We start from the raw sequence: 20,916 nt of genomic DNA on the forward strand, positions 1-20,916 counted from the left end.
GGAAACAATATGATATACTTTCTGTGAGAGAGAGTGAGTGATTGGCTCTATACTGAATTGTTTTAGATCCCTCAATTGTTAATCATCTCAAAATAAATCCCACTGGTTCAAATCAGACTTACACATAAGTAGGTTGGTATAGGACTGCAGTCTTAAGCAGTAATAAATCACTGTTCTCTATAGAATGGGCAGACAACTACATCGTTATAAAACTGGTTTATTTCTTAAAAATAAATACAAAAATATAAATATAAAACATTGGCAGATAGAATCTGATGAAATGAAGTTGCACAAAGTTTTTTTGTTCTTGTTTTTTTTCTTATGTTTTTTTTTTAAACCAGCTGCATATCACATTAACACCACGTGTACATTTTCAGGGATTTTTTTAATGTACAGAATAAGGACATATTATTTTTGATTTTCACCTTTGGGGCCAAAACTCCAAAAGAAGTGCACAGAAATTCTGTGCAAGCATCTGGTATTTTTAAGAAATATATTCCTTTTTCCCAGAAACTGCTCAAACAGAACATTTTGTATTAAAGCTACTGTGAAAATTATTGAAAAAATATTGAAAAAATCTGGTGGGCTGAGAGCATTGAGCTCTTCTACAGAGGACTTTTTATTTTAATTTAAAAAAGGAGGGGGAGAAAGAATGGTAGAAGTGTTCTTTTATAAATCAGTTTAATAAACTGTGTGTATATATAGCAGTTTCTGAGAAAGAAACACATTTTTTAAAAGATGTGGGTGTGTATGTGGATCGTGCATACAGGACCATTTGAGTCTTTTAAAAAAAGCCTGCACTTGCAAGTGTAGAACATGTATTTAACAGAAGCAACTTGTATCTATGATTGCTTGAGAGATTCTATACCTGCTCAAACAGACTGTATTGTTTCTTTAATAAAATGGATGACACTGAATTTTGATAGCTTTGGCTTTCGGACAGGGGTTAAATTAACTGCTGTATATCTTCCATGTGACATTCTACAAGAGAAAATAAGGGACATTAATGAGCAAATTCCAAAAAAAAAAAATGAAGAGAGATAGAGAAAAAAAAAGCATTGTGCTGAGTGGCAGGAGAACATTCCTGAACATCAAATATTGTCACGTGGAGAAGGTGTCTTTAAAATTACTTCCTTTCAAATGAACAAAAATTGTATATCCTACTGCAAGTTAGGAAGTGTCTTTATCACTTTCGCCTCCACCATACATCTCAGCAAGCTTATTAAATCGAGGGCCCCATTCCTTGAGGTAATCATAGTTTTGGTCTCCTTCAGTAGTGCCAGACTCTAAAGAACTCAAGGATTCAGCTATGGAATCATTTCCTTCATAGGCATAGGTTGCCAGGGAGTCGTACGGTGGTGCAGTGGGGTCATTATCATGCTCTTTTAACCTTTGGTTAATGAAATCTCTGACATCTGTATTATCTGGTGCAGAAGGAGTCCTCCGTGGTATAAATAATGTTTCTGGTATAATATCTCGACGGAGCTTTTTATCTTCAATAGCTGCAGGATTCCTCAGGGTGCCAATATCAAAAGCCTGTGTATCTTCTTCTCCACCACCTTCATCATTATAACTCACAATGTTGTCTCTGATGTCCTCCTTAGACAGGATCAGAGGCTCTTTCTTTCGCTGTCTCTTTAGAGCAGCAAATAACACCACTATGACTTGAGGGGGAAGGAAAAGAAAGAACAAGATTAGCTGAAAATCACATCTTACACCCAAATACCCTTGGTTATTCTGTGAATTTCTACTTTTGTGCAATATTTCAGTTGTTTCTGTTTGGCACTGTATGTTTATAAATATGACTTGCTATCTACTAGTCTTGACTATATATGATGAATAAACCATACTTACGTGTGTGTAAATATTTATAGCAACTTACAAAGAGGTAGGGGGAAGCATGACCTTTGACAGGTAGAGTTAATTGAAAGTACAGTAGAGTTTCACTTATCCAACACTCGCTTATCCAACGTTCTGGATTATCCAACGCATTTTTGTAGTCAATGTTTTCAATACATCGTGATATTTTCATGCTAAATTCGTAAATACAGTAATTACTACATAGCATTACTGCGTATTGAGCTACTTTTTCTGTCAAATTTGTTGTTAAACATTATGTTTTAGTGCTTAATTTGTAAAATCATAACTTAATTGGATGTGTAATAGGCTTTTCCTTAATCCCTCCTTATTATCTAACATATTCACTTATCCAACGTTCTGCTGGCCCATTTATGTTGAATAAGTGAGACTCTACTGTACATAAAAATTATCTAACTAAGGGCTATTTAAACTTTTCCACTCAGAACGCTTTTTGGCCCAATACATTTTTACGTGACCCCGGGCATATAGGTATATAAAATAGGTATAAAAACCAAATGTTTACTGAAAATAAAGCAGCATTTGAAAGGCTTACTAAACATGCTGATTTTCCTTTTTATGAAGTACAGCTGAAGCATCCCCTGCAGAGTTCACTGTAAATGCTGCACAACATATTTGTGTAAATGTCTAAAAAGCCACTAGGTGACATTTATATTAAAAAAAAATCTTAATCCCAACATAGACCTAAAGGGACTGTATTTGGGATCAGGGCCCACAGTTTAAGAAACAATAATCTAGCTGACATAAATCTTGGTTGCCTTCCTGATGGTGACTTATATAAATGTAAATATAGTTTATGAATTCATCGGAGCACAAAGGCCTATTCACTTTATTCACTTGTCTCTCTCTATTTTGCAACCATCAGGATTGGAAAAGGAACTGCACAGCTGTTTGTTACTGTTGGTAAGGGAGATCCAGCTCTTCTGAACTCTCAAGGCACTTCTGCATAGCCATATAACCTAGAATATCAAGGCAGAAAATCCCACAATATCTGCTTTGAACTGTGTTATCTGAATCCATACTGCCATATATTCCAGTTGAAAGCAGATAATGTGGAATTTTATTCAGCTGTGTGGAAGGGGCCTCAGGGGAAGGGAAAAATAGCCACAATTCATTTGATTTGCACTCCAGCCTCCAAGACCAAGCTGCCATGTTCTGAATTCTTAAAGATTTCTATGCTTTTAAATTGACATTTTATATATTTTAATTCTATAGATTCAATAAGATTGAAGACTGTGAAAGCCACCCACTGTATGGGTATCTGCCCCCTTTCAGTAGACTAAATCAAGAAAAGTTTCATGAGAACCACAACTCCTCTAAATGTTCCTCCAGCAACAGCAAGAATATCTCTGTTGGCAGCAAAATCAGGCAATTCCAACAAGGGTGTTCCTCCAGGGGCAAACAAAGAATGGGCAACTTGGAAGTCCCTTAACAGACTCAGAAATGGAGTGGGTAGATCAAAAGACAATCTGGCAAAGTGGCACTACTTAGAAGAATCCTCTAGCTTGTGCGACTGTAAAGCAAAACAAACAACTCAGCATTAATATTCTTGCTCACACTGCCCTGCACAGAGGAAGAACTGTTTATAGCTACAAATAATGCAGTCGCTGTTGCACATTTTGGGTCTAAAAGTATTTAGCTGCTTGTGATCCCTTTTTTCGATCAGTTCTAAACATATTTATTATACAACTTTTTTGGCACAAAATAAATAAATAATTCTATAGGTGGTTTATTATCATTTTAATCTCCATCTTTTCATATGACTATAGCTATACAGTCAACCCTCTGCATCCACGGCCTTTGAATCCACAGATTTCACCACCCTCTGCTTGATAAAATTACAAAACAAATTTCCCAAAATTTAACTTGTATTTTGCCATTTTATATAAAGGGTGCCATTTTGCAATGCCTTTGCATTAAATGGACTTGATAATCCATGGAACTTGAAATCCACAAGGTGTTTTGGAACCAAAACATAGTCAATACCAATGAACCACTGTCTGTGGCTTCACGTGCACTTCTTTTTTATTCTGCAGGCCATCTTGAGTCCCATTTTTGGGGAAAAGGTGAGACATGAATAAAGTGAATTATCAATTGAATTGCCTTCCTATTCATTCATTCTTCATCAGTAAGCAATAAGGGCATGCCAATCTTAGGGCATGAGAGCTCTTAGGTGAAAGGTAGATGTGGGCCTGTGAGCATAACTTTATAATGATGTTGGATCTCAACCACCATGTAGTTAACCTTTTTTCCAAGTATTACACTGAAGCTCACAGTGTATTAAAATAATTCCCAATTTCTGTTACAACAAAGGCAAACCATGTCTCAACATCGAAGTTCTTTTCATCTGACCTATGAATTATTGATTTGATTAATCATTTTTAAACTTTTAAATGCACGAAAATTAGTTTCTATCACCATGTTTTGTGGCAGAGAATTCTGTAATGCATGGTGTTAAAGCATTTTCTTTTATCTGTGTCAAGCCTGCTGCAAATACACTCTAATTAAAACAACCCAACACTCTTGAATTATTTTTAAAATAAAGAAATAAAATAAAGCTATACATTGATGCAACAGTTAACTAATGCTACCTTTGTTCTTTTGCTTCAAAAAGTACTCATTAATATCATTTCAAATTTTGGCAGCTGCCTCTTGACACCTCTACTCTTATATAGTTTCCCACGTATCTACGTGCTGAGGAGCAAACAATGCCTCATTTGAGGAATGAAGTGACAGCAAAGCTAATTGGAAACTTCAGTAAAAATACATTTAATTGACCCCAATACTCTTATTATGGGAGACACTGTTATAAATTATTTACTCATTTGTGTTATATACTGTGAAATAAAGGTACTTTCAAGGAAAATAAATCATAATTTAGGCTGAAACGCCCAGGCAGAATATGTTTATGGAACTAGGTGAAGGCTTTTTCTTTTTCCAAAAGTAGACGTCAAATTGAGAGAGAAAAAGAGAGATTGTAACAGGGGAGAGAAAAAGCCACTCACCTGTGTTATTTCACAACAAGCACACTCAAATCACACATTTCATCCTAAGGCATTTTCTCTGCTATGGCAGGTTATATATTCTTTTTATGGCATGTTGTTTCATACAAATAGTTCCCCTTGTGAAAATGAGATGGTAAAGCTGTCTTGTGCGAAATAAGGGTACAAATTCATATTGGGATTTTGAAGGACTGGTAATAGTATGTGGGGATCTCCAGTAAAATAGGGTTATGTCTTTTTAACTTGGGTCATTTTTTAAGGAGTGGCTTGGAGGCCTGGGAGGCTTTAATAGGATTGACCTAAAATTAGCATGACATTCCTGAAAGCTGGGATGAGGGATGGAGAGATAGAGATAAAACGTTAATTTCTTTGATGACAGAGCCCATCATCCCTTCAGGGGGTTTAGAGCAGCAGCGTAAAACCTGAAATATGCTAAAATTGTGTTACTGAATCCAGGCAGGTGATTCACTACCATAATAATGCCATATAATCCAGTTTAAATGACAAGCAGCATTTAGGCTTGATTACCTAAAAAGCATTCAGCTTACTGCAGGCTGTAATAAGCACATAAGGAGCCATGTTTGTAAAAAAAAAAAAAAAAGAGTTCAAAATGTAGCCTAACATTTTCCTGTTAGCAAGTGACCACCCTCCTGTAACTTACCCAGCAGAATAATGATGCAGAGCAAAATGGCAATGAGTGCTCCTGTGCTGAGGCCGGCTGGAAGGAGCAGCGCTTCAGCATTACAGGACTGCATGTTCCCTCGGCTGTCGCAGGCACATACTCTGATGGTGAGTGTCCCAGTGCTACTTTGGATGGGGTAGTCATTGTCAGATATGACCACTGGCAGCAGATAAGTACTTATTTCATGACGGCTAAAGCCATTTCTTCTTGTCAAAATCCGGGCAGTATTATCTATATCAGTAAGGCACAAAGTATAAAATTGCAATCCATTAATCAAATCAAAGATTTGAAACTCCAGTATTAATTTCTCTCTATAAAAGTCCAAATACATTTGTATGTACTGGTATGTTTATAATAATAATAATAATAATAATAATAATAATAATAATAATAATAATAATAATAATAATAAAACTTTATTTTTATACCCCGCCCCATCTCCCCGAAGGGACTCGGGGCGGCTTACATGGGGCCTTGCCCAATACAACAATATAATAACAACAACAAAACAATAAAACAAATATCCCAACAATAAAAACATCAACATCAATGTTTATGTATGTATGTATGTATGTATGTATGTATGTATGTATGTATGTATGTATATTTGATCCACAAAGGCTCTTACACCACTTGATTTTATTTATTTACCATATTTATATCCTGCTTGATGGATCTGAACCAAACCTGGCACACGTATTGATCATGACCAAGATAAAATACTGGTGGGATTTGGGGAGGATTGAAAGAGGATAATGAGAGTTGTAATCCACCAACATCCAGAGGGTCGTAAGAATCCCATCAATGATACATCTGGACCAAAATGGGTACACAAGCCCACCATGGCCAATTTAAGATATTGGTGGATTTGGGGATTATTGACAGAGGATAATGGGAGTTATAAACCACCCTCATCCAGAGAGCTGTGTTAATACCACCAATATTAGATTTGATCAAACACAACACCTATCCACGATGACCAACTTATATTACTGTCAGGATTTGAGAGGAATGGCAGATGATGATGGGAATTGTATGCAACCCACATCATGATAGCCATGTCAATCCCACCAATGATGGATCTGGACCAAACTTGGTATACATGCCCTTCATGACCCAACTGCAAATACTGGTGGGCCTTGGGACAGTGTAGAGATGATGGCCATTGCAGTCCACCACATCCAGAAAGCCACATGATTCCAACCTACTGTTAAAGGAGCTCCACTGGCTGCCATTTATTTTCCGAGCCCAATTCAAGGTGCAGGTCATTACCTACAAAGCCCTTAACAGTTTGGGACCCATCTACCTTCGAGACCGCATTTCCCCCTATGAACCCACACGATCTCTTCGCTCGTCGGGGGAGGCCCTCCTCTCGCTTCCACCACCCTCGCAGTCGCGGTTGGTGGGGACGAGAGAGAGGGCCTTCTCCATTGTGGCCCCCCAGCTTTGGAACTCGCTCTCCAGGGAGATTAGGCAGGCCCCCACCCTCCTTTCCTTTCGGAAGAGCCTGAAAACCTGGCTCTTCCAGAAGGTCTTTGATGATTGATCCTTGTAGGATCGACTTACTTGCCTACTAAGCAATAGACCCTCATGTATGCCTTCTCAGGATTACACTTAGCACTTTAATGACTATGCCAGCTGTGTAATTACCCCTCCCTGATGACTTGACATTTTTTCTGCACCTTGGCCCAGATCTTTGGATCCAACTCATGATTTTAACATTTTATTTTGTATATTGACCTTTTATGACTGTTTTTATCGATGCTGATGTTTTATTGTTGGTTGATTTGCTTGTTTTTGTTTTGATTTTGCGCTGTTGTGTCCGGGCATGGCCCCATGTAAGCTGCCCCAAGTCCCTTCGGGGAGATGGGGCGGGGTATAAGAATAAAGTTATTATTATTATATTATTATTAGGGTGCAGCTCTCCTCCAAGCCAGTCAAATGGCTTAGCCTACTTACCAGAATGCATCCTTATCCTTTTCCTAGGCAGCTGGGGAATTATTCGAATTGCAGCCCAATAAGAAGGATGAGCCATTTGAATGGTTGGGAGAACAGCCACAAGTTGCAGCCAGACAGAACCAAATTCAAGAGGGCAGTTGGGCCACTAGAGGCTGGCCATGGAGACCTTTATCACCAGGGTGTGATCAATCTAGGCATACCAGCTGAAGCTAACAGTAAACACTCCTAACCATCACATCAACTTGGGCTGACATTTGGCGAGATGGGCACAGGCGCACTCTCAAGCTGTGTTCCAGGGGGAGTGCATATTCATCCAGAACTAGTTGACACACCCCCATCCTTAAAATAGGAGCCTTAATTATAAGCACTGCTGCTTTGTCTAGATTCAGTTCCATTTTTCCCCCCTCAACCACCCATTACCTCCTTCAGACATTCATTCAGAGGAGACACACTATACTTAGCTAGATCTATTTTGGAAGGCATGGAGAAATATGTTTGGGTGTCATCCGAATACTGATAGCACCCTGACCCATGCCTCCAGATGATCTCTCCCAGTATTTCATGTAAATGTTAAAAAGCATTGGGGATAGAATTGCTGATTGGAAAAGAAATGGTTATGTGGATTTTATCCATTCAAAATGCAGTCTACAATAGATCCCCCCCAGACGTGTTCAGTAATTCAACAGACCAGGGAAAATATCCCTTCTAATTTCATCTTATCTCTTACTGCAGAGTTTTCTAATTGGTATGTTGTATCTACGCTGTAAAATTAATGCATTCTCACAGCACTTTAACTTGCCATGTTTCAATGCAATTGAATCATGGGAGTTGTACTGTCTTGTACACAGTCTTTAACTTTCTGTGCCAAAGAGTGCTGGTGCCTCATCAGATTACAAATGCCAGGATTGCAAAGCACAGAGCCATGACATCTGAAGTGATGCCAGACTTCATTAATTCTACTGTGTAGATGCACCTTAGCTATGCTTTCAAGATTTCCTGCTGACTTTTTGAATCCAGTTGTCCAGCTACCCCCACACTAGCTACAGAAATATGCCTACAGGATTAAGAATTTCACATCCTGAGCAGTCAATGCATTATACCTTCATTATCCTGGACGGTGAAGTTGGGATTAACAGCAGCTAAACTGAAGAAAAACTTTTGTCCTCCAAGGGGATCATCCTTATCAACTGCACTTATAGTTTGTATTAGCTGTAGGGAGAAAAAAAGCTCACATTTATGACATGGTTGTCTTCTTTGTATGTGATCTTAAAGGATATTTACAAAACATTTCATTTTGGGTGTGCTTGGTTGCATACACCATTATACCAAACATTATCCCCACTAAACAACACAAGGAAAAATGGAAATATTATACAATTTACTTGATTATCATTGACATTTGGGCATGGGAGGTATGCAGACATGTGTTATAAATGATGGTGAAGGGTATTTTTATATCAGGCCAAAGTTCAGACCTGGATTCTGTTTGGTTCATGATCCTTGGAACCAGTTCATGCCTCACTCATGTATTTTAAGGCATCTCTCCTGCTCTGTTAAAAAAAGGACTCTTTTGTTCCCGTCTTCAATGTGTGAAAAAGGAGATTTGTGCACACAGCAATACACACATACCTATTATATCTTTCAATATGGTAAGTACCTATTATATCTCTCAAGACACTAAAAACGTGCTTGCTGCCAAGACCTCTGTTGGTGTTCACACATATCTATTCAAGTACAACACAAAACAGGGTTTCAATTCAGGAATTGGCAAAGTGTGCCCCATCACACAGCTCCTAGGGTCTCCAGGGATAAAAGAATGGCATAAAAGAAGGGGTGTTTGTGGACGTTCTGGGTTAAAATATGTTTCATGCTTCTTTCTGCTCTTTTTGAAATTCATGCTACATTCATTTTTACACCAGCAGTGGCATAAGCACTTTCAATACACTGCTGAATATCAGTCACAATCATCTCATTCTTACTTCTGAAAGGGGTGGAAATGTTATGTCTTACAGACATGAGTGTTTTATGGTGGATAAGAATGCTTAATGTGGTGGTGGGCAAGGAATCTTGTATTTTGATGTTGGTTTCTATTGGTTGATGTCAGTTGCAGGAACTATAGCGATGGTATGATTCTCATTAAGTTTTTTTTTTTTTGGAGGGCAGGAAATGCAGTGAGTCAACCCATGATTTAGGTTTCATGTATAACAATTCAGTTCAACAACAACAACAACAACAACAACAACAATAATAATACAAAGACTCTGGCACAAGCCAGTCAAGGTGGTCCCAGTGGTGATTGGCACACTGGGTGCAGTGCCAAAAGGCCTTGGCCTGCACTTAAACACAATCGGCGCTGACAAAATTACCATCTGCCAGCTGCAGAAGGCCACCTTACTGGGATCTGCTCGTATTATTCGCTGATACATCACACAGTCCTAGACACATGGGAAGTGTCCGACGTGTGATCCAATTCAACAGCCAGCAGAGTGTCTCATCTGAAAATACATCACACAGTCCTAGACACTTGGGAAGTGTTCGACTTGTGATTTTGTGATACGAAATCCAGCATGTCTATCTTGTTTGCTGTGTCATACAATAAAATAATAATAATAATAATAATAATAATAATAATAATAATAATAATAATAATAATTAATATACTGCCCTCTCCTCAGGAGGACTCAGGGCTGTTTCCAACATAGCAAAGAAACCATACAGCGGGGTCAAATATAATGACCAGGTCTCATGAATTCTTCTTTCTTCTGGCCTGACTTCCTACAAAAAAAGATTTGAAGCTTCTGCTTCACTGGGTTGCCTTCAACAACTTATTCTTCTTCACTTTTACCCTATTTTTACTCGTTGGCTAAATTTCGACACAGTACATGCACATAATGCTGAGCCAAATTCCAAACTATTTCAATGCGAGGGAGGAGGCTAAGAGCATTTTTTGTCTATGCACTGACTTAGGAGAAGATAGATGCAGACAGAACCAACTTAACTGTGTCTGCAAACCTTGTCTTGTTTAGTTATTTTATTTTTAAAAATAATTTTCCAATATGCAAAGCTGAAGCCCTTCTTGTGAACAGGTTCCTAATAAAATGAAGAGATCCTTGCTTTGAAATGATGACTACATTTTGTTTTACACCTGCATACTGTTGTGACATAAGCCACAGCCGTCTGTAACACAAAATGTAGTACAGGAGTTGGATCAAAGTTATCCAAATAAATGCCATTTGCCAAACCTTTCCTCCATATTAGAAAGAATGCAAGTTGACTAATAAATTGGCTCATACACTCAGTCAGGAGGCATCATCCCAAGCCTTTACTCTAGCCCCTTGTCTGGCACATAGCAATATGTCAGAAGAAAGTTCATTCATAAGACTGTCATCTGGGATTGCTTTTGAAGAGTTTAGTTTGGCTTTTTTTGCTTGCTTTCTGCACTAGTGCCAATGGAGAGTTTATCTTCTGTCTTCATTGGGACCTGTATCTTATATTGAGGCCTATACTTTACTCTTTCTACATTACAGCTCAGAGAATTCAAACACATATTAATGCTTTAAATAGCAGTAGTGTTTACAGATTAAAAATATTAAAGCATATCCACAATTCATCTCCCGCACATACTTTGTTAAATACTATATATTACTGATATTTAAATAGAAACACTATTTCCTGTCTTTAAATAAAGGTCATCTCTAACATTTGAACAGGAAGTGCTTCATAAGAAATCATATAAGCCTCCTAAATTACTTCCCTCTACCTGCATAAAACACTGTATCAATGTGATAATCTGCACTGGAGCATTTGTTATGTCCATAGGGAATCCAGTATAGAAGTGACAGTTCTTACAATATATAGTCTGGCAAATCGCCCTGATTCATTTAACCCTGAACAAATACTGAGTGTGAAAATAATTAATGCATGCATATGTATGCCAAAGAGAGATATCTTTGCTGTGACAGTTTGACAAAACAAGTGCAGTAATTTTGAGGTATAAAAAAGTAATCACAATACAAGCTCTTATACTGCAATTTAATGTGGAAATGATGGGAAAGTGTGTTGTTTAGAGTCTTATCTCCCCTTACCAATCTGAAATAGTAGGTAAATTAACTCGCAATGGTGTTTCCTTGCAAGTTATAGGCTGGTGAATCATGTTGTCTGGCTTTAGGACAATACAGTAGAGTCTCGCTTATCCAACATAAACAGGCCAGCAAAACGTTGGATAAACGAAAATGTTGGATAATAAGGAGGGATTAAGGAAAAGCCTATTAAATGTCAAATTACATTATGATTTTACAAATTAAGCATCAAAACATCATGTTTTACAACAAATCAACAGAAAAAGCAGTTCAATACACAGTAAGGTTATGTAGTACAGTAGAGTCTCACTTATCCAAGCTAAACGGGCTGGCAGAACCTTGGATAAGCGAATATCTTGGATAATAAGGAGAGATTAAGGAAAAGCCTATTAAACATCAAATTAGGTTATGATTTTACAAATTAAGCACCAAAACATCATGATATACAACAAATTTGACAGAAAAAGTAGTTCAATACACAGTAATGTTATGTTGTATTTACTGTATTTACGAATTTAGTACCAAAATATCATGATATATTGAAAACATTGACTGCAAAAATGGCTTGGATAAACCAGAAATTTGGATAAGCGAGACTTGGATAAGTGAGACTCTACTGTAATTACGGTATTTACTAATTTAGCACCAAAACATTGCAATGCATTGAAAACATTACTACAAAAACATTGACTCCTAAAAAAAATACTACAAATAAAGATGGGCAAGAGGCAGACTGCACTGGATAATACAGAATGTTGGATGACCAAAGGTTGGATAAGCGAGACTCTACTGTACAATGTAAAGATGATCACAACACAACCAGTGTGAGGTGCAATATTCGGAATATTTGATTGAGATTTGGGAAATACAAATTCTACTCCATACTGAACATAAAACTCATCGAGTTACCTAAAAACATACACTGTTTTTTGGTCTAACCTTCCTCACAGGATTTTAATGAGGACAAAGGGATGAGGAGAAGGAGAAAGGTGGAATACAAATGTCATGATTTTAATCATATGCCATTGACCTGGTGCCAATATGTAATGGGACAATGCTTCCTGCATTCTTCCTACTATTATATTTGCATGCTAAGAGAGAGAGGGGGCCACTGACAATCATCACTGTTTATAGGAAATGCATTGCAGTAGCAAGAAAGGTTCATCTGACTTCTGAGTCAAAAATTCTGTTCAAAATGTTAAAGCTCCAAGAAGACGTTGCACTCTGATTTTCTCTGCTTTGATTGAAGATGGAAGAATATTCTGACTGCTAATTATTCCAAAACCTTTAAAATTGTACTCCTGTAATAGCTTCCTCTCCCTTGCAACACACTCAGGAAAACATGATTGGAGCTTTTCTCTCTCCTGTCTTGTCAACTGCTCAGAAACGTCTCCTCAAAGTTGTTGTTTTTTTCTCTCCCATAATTTCCATCTTCTCCAATCAACAGGAAAACAATATGGGATAAATGTTTATTTTGGACTGAAAAATAACAAGGGAGGGAAACAGTTAAACTATTCCCCCTTCCAATCTGAAGTTTCCAAGACTGTTTGTGTCCTCAGAGACACAACTGGGAGTTTCATCAAGCTCTAATGGCTGATACTTTCCTTCTCTTGATGGCAAAGTCATTTCACACTGATCAAAGGACAGTTCAAAGCATCTCTTGGAGAGGAAAGCAAAACAAATGCTTGCCCTTCTGATATGAGCAACTTTTATACTTTTGTGTGATTTGCCTACAGAAAGTCTTTTGAGATAAATTGGCATTTGCATAAAAATGGAATGCTGACAGTGATGTTTTAGAACACCAGCCATGTCAACTCAAACCACAATTGAGTTCTGTACTGAAGGATGATTTGGGGAGGGGGGGGGCTCACATTTGATTACAAATGACGGTTTATAACATATAGTGTTTTCCTCTACTGAATGCAATTAAGGGATTGTTTTTTCTAAGATGGACACAGTGGCGAAAACAACCAAACAGAAACAGCAGGGGTGAGGGACTTAGAAGTTTTAAAAGCACAATGCCCTTTTTGTGGATCCTACAAGAAAGCCATTTTGCAATTCACATGTTTACGTAGCTGCAAAGTGTTACTGTAGATCTGATTCACTGGGATCTGATTCACTGGCAGCCATTTTCTCCCTTTTCATGTTCCATTTCCCAGGCTGCTCCCACATAAGCAATCTTTCACTCTTCAGGAATAGATGCATGATTGTGCCAATGAATGACTTGGTGCCTGTTCCCATAACCAAACCAAAGAGCTTTAAGCATTTACATAAATGACTTACTTGGCCTGCTCTTGCATTTTCACACACAAAAGTGTCATAGAACACTGCAAACTGTGGTGCATTGTCATTCACATCCAATATTCGGACATAAACAGAAACACGAGTCATCTCTTTGGGATTGTCTGTCAAAGCAGAAGAAAACCCAACCACTTTCATTTAAAAATGATTCTCTTCTTGAGCACAAATAAACACACTGTATGTTTTAAAGCTCATTTAAGATAACCAAATTCAATCAGCTATATAAAAAACATTGATATTACAGCCAATGCAGAATTACAATGAACTATAATAGGAGGTTCCTTTGATACAGGATTTTGTAGGAAAGCTTAAGTCTCAGTCTTAGAACTGCTTGGAACTACTTTGTGGTGAAAGCATGAGTCTCAGTATTGAATCACTGGGAAGTTTTCATTAACATGATAACATCCTTTCCCATCCCAACCAGGCTTGGCTGCTCCATCTGACTTTAGATGAGATCCTCAAGTAATAACAGTAAGGATATTTTTCTGCAACAGTATATTCCTATTGTGATCCCTGTTGTAATAAAAAATATAGTGGGATGGAATTGTTTAATTATCTGAATTAAAAGAATCTAGATCTGGTTGACTGATATGACTTAATGTAGCTGCCTGCATGTTCAGAGTCGTCTTGAAGGAATGGCTACCATGATGAGGTTGGATGCTTCAACACTGACCAATATGTACATGTCTGCACCAAGGTGATTGTTCCAGTGTAAATTTGCTCTTTGAGTACTAGTGGATTCGACACAAGCTGAATCTGGTGCCACTGTCAAGATGTCTTGGGACATCTGTCCTAGTGAGCTGTCACCTTTTTCATGTCACTACACCAGTTTTAACAAGCCATGGAACTTTATCTTTGTTCTTGGCCTCCATGGACACATTTTCTGATGTCAGAATGGGACAACCACATGACCAGTAAGTAGAAGAATCAATCTGAAGGATGCATGCAAAGGATGATGGCACTAGTGTCCAGGGTTGATAGTAAATTGGGCTGAATTGAATCCAGTCTTGCAGTCCAGACTGCCTTAAAGGCTGAGAATACTCCAGTTTCCAGCAAATTCCAGAGTATCCTTTGACTTTGCTTAAAGTGGAGCAAAGTTCTAGTGTAGAAATAGATCCCACAATATTCCCTGGAAGCTCCTGCACATAAGACTGACAGCAGTACATTTGTACTGAGTAAAGAATTTAGGGCCAGTGTAGACAAGTCTGACCACATTGATTTTGACTAAGGATGCAGTTCTTTGCATAATGCATTCTTTACTGAATACACAAGAATGGAGCAAACAAACACACCCTAAACTTTGGGCCTTGATAGATTAGATTTCCAAAAAGTTTGAATTGCATGGGTGGTCGGGTGTTATTTTAGAGACATTTTCAACCTTGTGTATGTGTGCATGGGTACAAAAGCATTCTGAATTACATTTGAAAACAAAAAAGGCAAGGGTTCGCTGACCTCCACCATAGTTTATGTAATTTTTTTTTCAAAATTAACAATAATACTCCAAATGGAGTAGATCAGTCTTTGTCCTTTCTTTCTGATGCATATGTGCCCAGACATAAGCCACTTTACTCAGTTGTTACTGCTGTGGACTTGACTTATTCTAAAGTGAAGAAGTGGTCTTTAGTGAATTTCAAGGAGCTGAGATCAGGGGTATGATAAGTGACTTATCTGATGTGATGTGATGTGATTGTACTTTACTTTAAATCAAAGCTGAAAGGTATCTGGATGGCAGCCACTGCTCTAAAAATATACTTGCATGTAGAGCCCACTACCACCCAGAAGGGCCCTGCATGATTGTTACAGACAGTGGTAAACCACTGGAAGCCAATGTCATGCCCTGACATGGGCACCAGACTGGGATCAAAACATCACCATGGATAATCACTGAGCAGATGAAATAGCCAGCCTCAAGCTTGCCGTGCCTACTTATAACCAGACTTAAAAGTCATGCATTGCTGGAGCTGAGCCAGTAGACTTCTCTCAAATGAATAGATGACCTGCCGCTAGTTTTAGTTATGATCCAGACACCCCCTGAAAGTTAGCCCTTCAAGCTAACTTCAAGCTAACCCCTTAAAGCTGAACTCTTGTAAGGAGAGGGATCTCGGAGAGTGAGCGGCCATCTAATCTCTCTATTTCTATTTCTATTTCTCTCTCTGCAATGTGCTTTCTTTTTTCACTAGATATCTTTCCTTCGGCTCTGATATCCCTTTTGACTTTTCAGTTTACCCTGTTCCCGAAGTAGAGACTGAGTTTGGCATAAATCATGTGAAAAGCAACCCTAAGATAAAGCTGACTAGAATGTCAGCTGACTCGTTACTTAACCCTGAAAGTGGGATATGGTCCTCCACTACCTCTGGAAGAACTAGTTTAAGGTTAGAGGAGGGAATGTAGTGAACACAAGCTTTGTTCTCCAAGCCAGTGAATGCCCAAAGGCTAAAGAGAAATATCTGGGGAAAAGGTGTACTCCCTCCTTCTACCCAATGATATATATATGACTCTGAGTTATGACTGTATTGTACTCTTTCCTTTTTCAAAATTTACTGTTAGAAGTATCATAAATTAAATAACAGTATAAAATCAATGTTCGTTGCATACCAATCATTTCAAATCCACTAAAGTGATTACGGTTTTATATTGTCTAGGAATTTGTGACCCAGTGACCACATTTTTATCTAAAGAGATTTTCTAGTTGATATCATTCTCTCATCTGTATAAGCATGATTACTTTGGTAATTATATTGATCACCCAGACTTCATAAAAACCATTCTGAAGGTGGTGGTGGGGATCTTTCATTTTCTGCAGATCACTATAGACAATTTTCTTGCTGCCATTAAATTAGTAATAATATCTAGGTATATGATGCCTCACTGAAGTACTGCATATAATAGGTTTGGGGAAATCTTATATCCCAAAATAGGCTCAGTATTATGGAGATTTTCTATTATAGCGCTACTAAAGTGAACAGGTACCTCTTGCACAATCCTGCCCATTCTGCTGGTCCCTTTGCTGAAAAGCTTGCCATTGCACCAACAGAAACTGTCAGAGCTTTACAAAGAAAGAATCAGGTGATTCCAGGGACAAACCATTTTCCTTATAACATCTATTCTGAATAACAACTTCCTTTCCAATAAATCATTCACTACAATCTTTTGCATAATAATCAATCTTTCAGAAGCCCTTGGAATTAGCCAGCTTCTAACAAGAAGCTAATACAATTTTACCCCAGATCCAGGTTTGAATTGGGAATGTTTGTTGTTTTTTAGATGGCTGCAATCCAACTACATGGATGGTCAGGTGATCATTGGCAGTTACACCAATTAGCATTTGGAAAAGAACTAAACAAAACTGTTGTTATATCTGATAATATGCATCCTTTCCCAAACCCAGAAATTCAGCTACTTTGACATACAATTCCCATTAACCTCAACTAGCATGCACTAGGGATGGTGATAGTTGCACACCAAAATATATAAAGGAACCCACATTGGGTAGAACTGGTTTATGCACATTCAACCCAGTAGGTATTCTGATTAAGGAGTCAGATCAGCAGCAGCCTGTTAGTAATAAACTTGTTCCATTTCCTGCTAGTCATAAGCCTGTTTTACTTGCTAGAGGAGGACAAGTAAAATCAAATAAATGTTACACTGCCAAGATTTCCCCCCCTCACACATGAGGAGTATAACAATAGAACCAAATGAACAATGGACTTACTGATCTCCGCTGCTATCACACTAAGATTGTGCCATTGTGATATTTCTCGGTCAAGCATTTTGGAAGTATAAATAGAACCATTTCCAGAATGTATGTTGAAGATCCTGTCAAGGTCAGTATGACGATCCAAGGAAAATCTAATGAATTAAACAAAATTTGTGTGATGACAACTCCACATATGGCATTTTATTCTATTTTTTATATCATAAAAAATTCTAACTCAAATACGTGTTACTTTTCTAGCAATACAGACACTTGGATGTACTCTCATCACAATATTTGGACTGACTGTTTCCTTTCCAGCACTGAGCACTGAGAAATCCATAATAGAAACTGTGAACTGTATTCTCTCATAATAATTCTTGAAGCTTCAATAAAGCTTTATATAGAATAACTTTCCAAATACTGCAATGCTTCCAGGTTCCAGCTGATCTCTATATGTGGTATAAGAACATTATGAAGAACAATGTAGCCTCAGGTAGGGATACATTCAACTGGAAACAAGGAAAGTTAATATTATTATTGAGTCTATTATTTCTTTGCTGAAACTGTGTTTAGTTTATTGAAGATACACAGCATGAATTAAATCTAGAGTTAGATATTGGAAGGATATTGGAAGGAACAGAAAATGCTAGTCATGTCTTACATGAGTCCTATTGATTTCACTGTATATTCTGTAGTTAGACCTACCACTATATTTGCCTTTTTTGAAATTGTAAAATTTTACTCATAATGGGGAAAGTAATAAAGAAACTACTGCACCTTCCACTGTGATATCCTGTTGGCTCTTCACATTTTTTGTTTATCATATGGATTATTGAAAATGTGTTCATACTGGCATTCTTTTTTTCTGTGTTCAAAATTAAAAAAAATATTCTTGTCCTTCTCTCAGTGCTAGTCTTCTTGTGACTACTCTCTTAATTTATTCAAGTCTACTCTCATGCTTCTAGATGAGTAGTTCTCAACCTGTCTGTCCCCAGATGTTTTGGCCTTCAACTCCCAGAAATCCTAATAGCTGGTAAACTGGCTGGGATTTCTGGGAGTTGTAGGCCAAAACACCTTGGTACCCACAGGTTGAGAACCACCGTTTTAGACTATAACCTTGTGAGAAGATCTGCTACTATTTTGTACTCTGCCTTATTATGTCATGGGCTTTTAAAACTCACAGTATCAACATTAACAACAGTAGTAAACAAAGCAATAATCAGCAGCAACATAATGTTAATATTTTTGTACAATACAACTGTGTACTTCTCAAGTCAGCATCTCAAGGTCCTTCTACACTGACAATGTAATGCATTTCAAAGATGACTCAAGGCTATGGTGGCCACAAGATGCATGTGAGCAATGTATCCTGTAGCTCACATCTAAGGACATACAACACATTTTTTAAAATCTCTAGAAGGTCCCAGTTCATTCAAATAATATGCTGCAGCAGATGTCAGTTCCAGGGCAAAATAGGCTCTGCAGAGTGTAGACACCCACAGAAATGCAGTAAAAAAATCCAGAATGGGGACTGTCAAAAACATCCCAAGGGCATATCTGAAGATCAGGGGGCTTATTATCTCCCTGGGAGGGGTAGCTGATTATTTTCACTCTTAATTATCACTCACCCCCCTTTTTTCACCCCATATGCCCCTAGAGTACTAAAGCACATCTCTGAACAAAATGAAAAATAAACCCTGCAAAGTGATGTGAGGCCACATTCCATTGTAAATGTATTCACCTTCCTGGCTTCAAACAGGTTCCAGGCATGATTTCTACAGCCAAGCAAGACTTTAAACCAGGCATGGGCAAACTTTTTTGCCTTGGGGCCACATTGCGGGTCTGGCCAGGAGGGAGGCGTGCCGAGCACATGCTGGATAAAAGAGAGCCAGGAAAGAGCAGGGCAGCAGTCACCCTCAGGTTGTTCTCCCAGCATAAGTACAGGGCTGCTCACTCCATCCTTATGCTGGGAGAAAGGCAAGACACGTGGCAACTGCCCCAATCCTCCTCCCCTGATGCTCAGGTTGTCCTCTAGGCATTATGGCAGGAGGAGGGTGAGACAGGCAAAAGCTGAGAGTGCTAAATTCAGGTTGTAGCAATTGAAATGAGCTGAGGAAGAAAGGGGAAAGTGGGAGATGAAGTGAAAAACTAAAACATCTTAGAACCACTTGATATAGTGGAACAACAGAGGATTAATCAGGATTTCCCCTGCCATATAGGGAGAGTTGGAGAAAATGTGCTTATCATGCTGCTGTCCCACTCCATTCACTGAATTTTATGAGAGCTTTCCATCACTTTATACTCCAGATGTAGTTCCTTCTTCTTTTTATCAGCCCATCTATTAAAGAGGAAGTGATGGAATAACTGCAATATTTCTAATGGCTTTCCTCCTGCATGACCTTATGTCTGGAAAAGCTGACAAATGGTATGGCTGAAATATTACAACAGAGGAAATCTGTTGCCCCTCCCAGCCTTCTCTCCCTTCTATGCCTAGAAATGGTGATGGTGATGATAGTATTATTGTAACTATTATTTCCAGCCATATTCCATTGGATTCCATAGCACTGAGCCACGACAGTTAAAGTTGTGTCAAACTGCATTAATTTCACCGAGATGTACCCATAACAAACTTCCTGCCATAACAGACTGGCATTTGCTCACTTTTCACTTCATTCAAGGAAATATATGTGACTTCAGAGGAGAACTTTTTTGCTTTCCAAGCTGTTAGAGCACTCACTTTCTAATAAGTGAGCCTCATGCAGAATTTCCAGTTGTCTGAAAACCATGGAGTTATAGTTCCACTCAGAAAGCTTTTCGTGTGCTTCCTTCCTGTACAAAATCAGTCAGCTGTGAAATGTGTCAATTTTGGTAAAGTACTCCTGACATCTTCTGCTGACATGGAAAATCTGTATGTATGCTTGTGTTTGAAAGGCTTATGGTAGAATAAATGTATATAATCATCATTGCAGAGAAGTTCTATTTAATCTCTGCTTTCCTTTATATATAAATAGTTGTGCTACATCAAGTGTCTTTTCACACTAAAAAAAAAGACAGCTCAGACAGAACTGCAATAAGCAACTCCTGTGCTTTAATAGACAAAAGGCAACTTTCGCTTCCCTCCAAGCTGAACCTAGATAAACGCAGTCATTTAACTTTATTAGCCTTATTATCTCTGTAGGGCAAAAAGGATTTAATTAGGAAGGTGTAATGTAACCCTGCTGCTCCTGCTTCAGACCCAGATAATATCACTGTATATTGAATAAATGGCAGACAGGACTGACTCTATTCTTTCAATATTATCAATACTTTTAGCTTATT

General features: G+C 38.1%; 1 protein-coding gene across 5 annotated transcripts in view; it reads right to left on the reverse strand.

Moving 5' to 3' along the window:
- Positions 1 to 201: 201 nt before the first annotated feature.
- Positions 202 to 20,916, reverse strand: part of cdh10 (cadherin 10) — a 150,589-nt gene continuing 129,874 nt past the window's right edge. For all 5 annotated transcript variants that reach the window (XM_062977614.1, XM_008114204.3, XM_062977616.1 and 2 more), the window contains 5 exons: positions 17,614 to 17,750; positions 13,884 to 14,005; positions 8,622 to 8,730; positions 5,542 to 5,793; positions 202 to 1,664 (listed from right to left, as the gene is read on the reverse strand). In XM_062977614.1, the coding sequence (XP_062833684.1) occupies positions 1,171 to 1,664; positions 5,542 to 5,793; positions 8,622 to 8,730; positions 13,884 to 14,005; positions 17,614 to 17,750 (1,114 nt within the window). In that variant the 3' untranslated portion in view covers positions 202 to 1,170. The remainder of the gene's footprint in view (positions 1,665 to 5,541; positions 5,794 to 8,621; positions 8,731 to 13,883; positions 14,006 to 17,613; positions 17,751 to 20,916) is intronic.

Source organism: Anolis carolinensis, chromosome 4 (genome assembly GCF_035594765.1).
Source record: "Anolis carolinensis isolate JA03-04 chromosome 4, rAnoCar3.1.pri, whole genome shotgun sequence".
Lineage (NCBI taxonomy): Eukaryota > Metazoa > Chordata > Lepidosauria > Squamata > Dactyloidae > Anolis > Anolis carolinensis.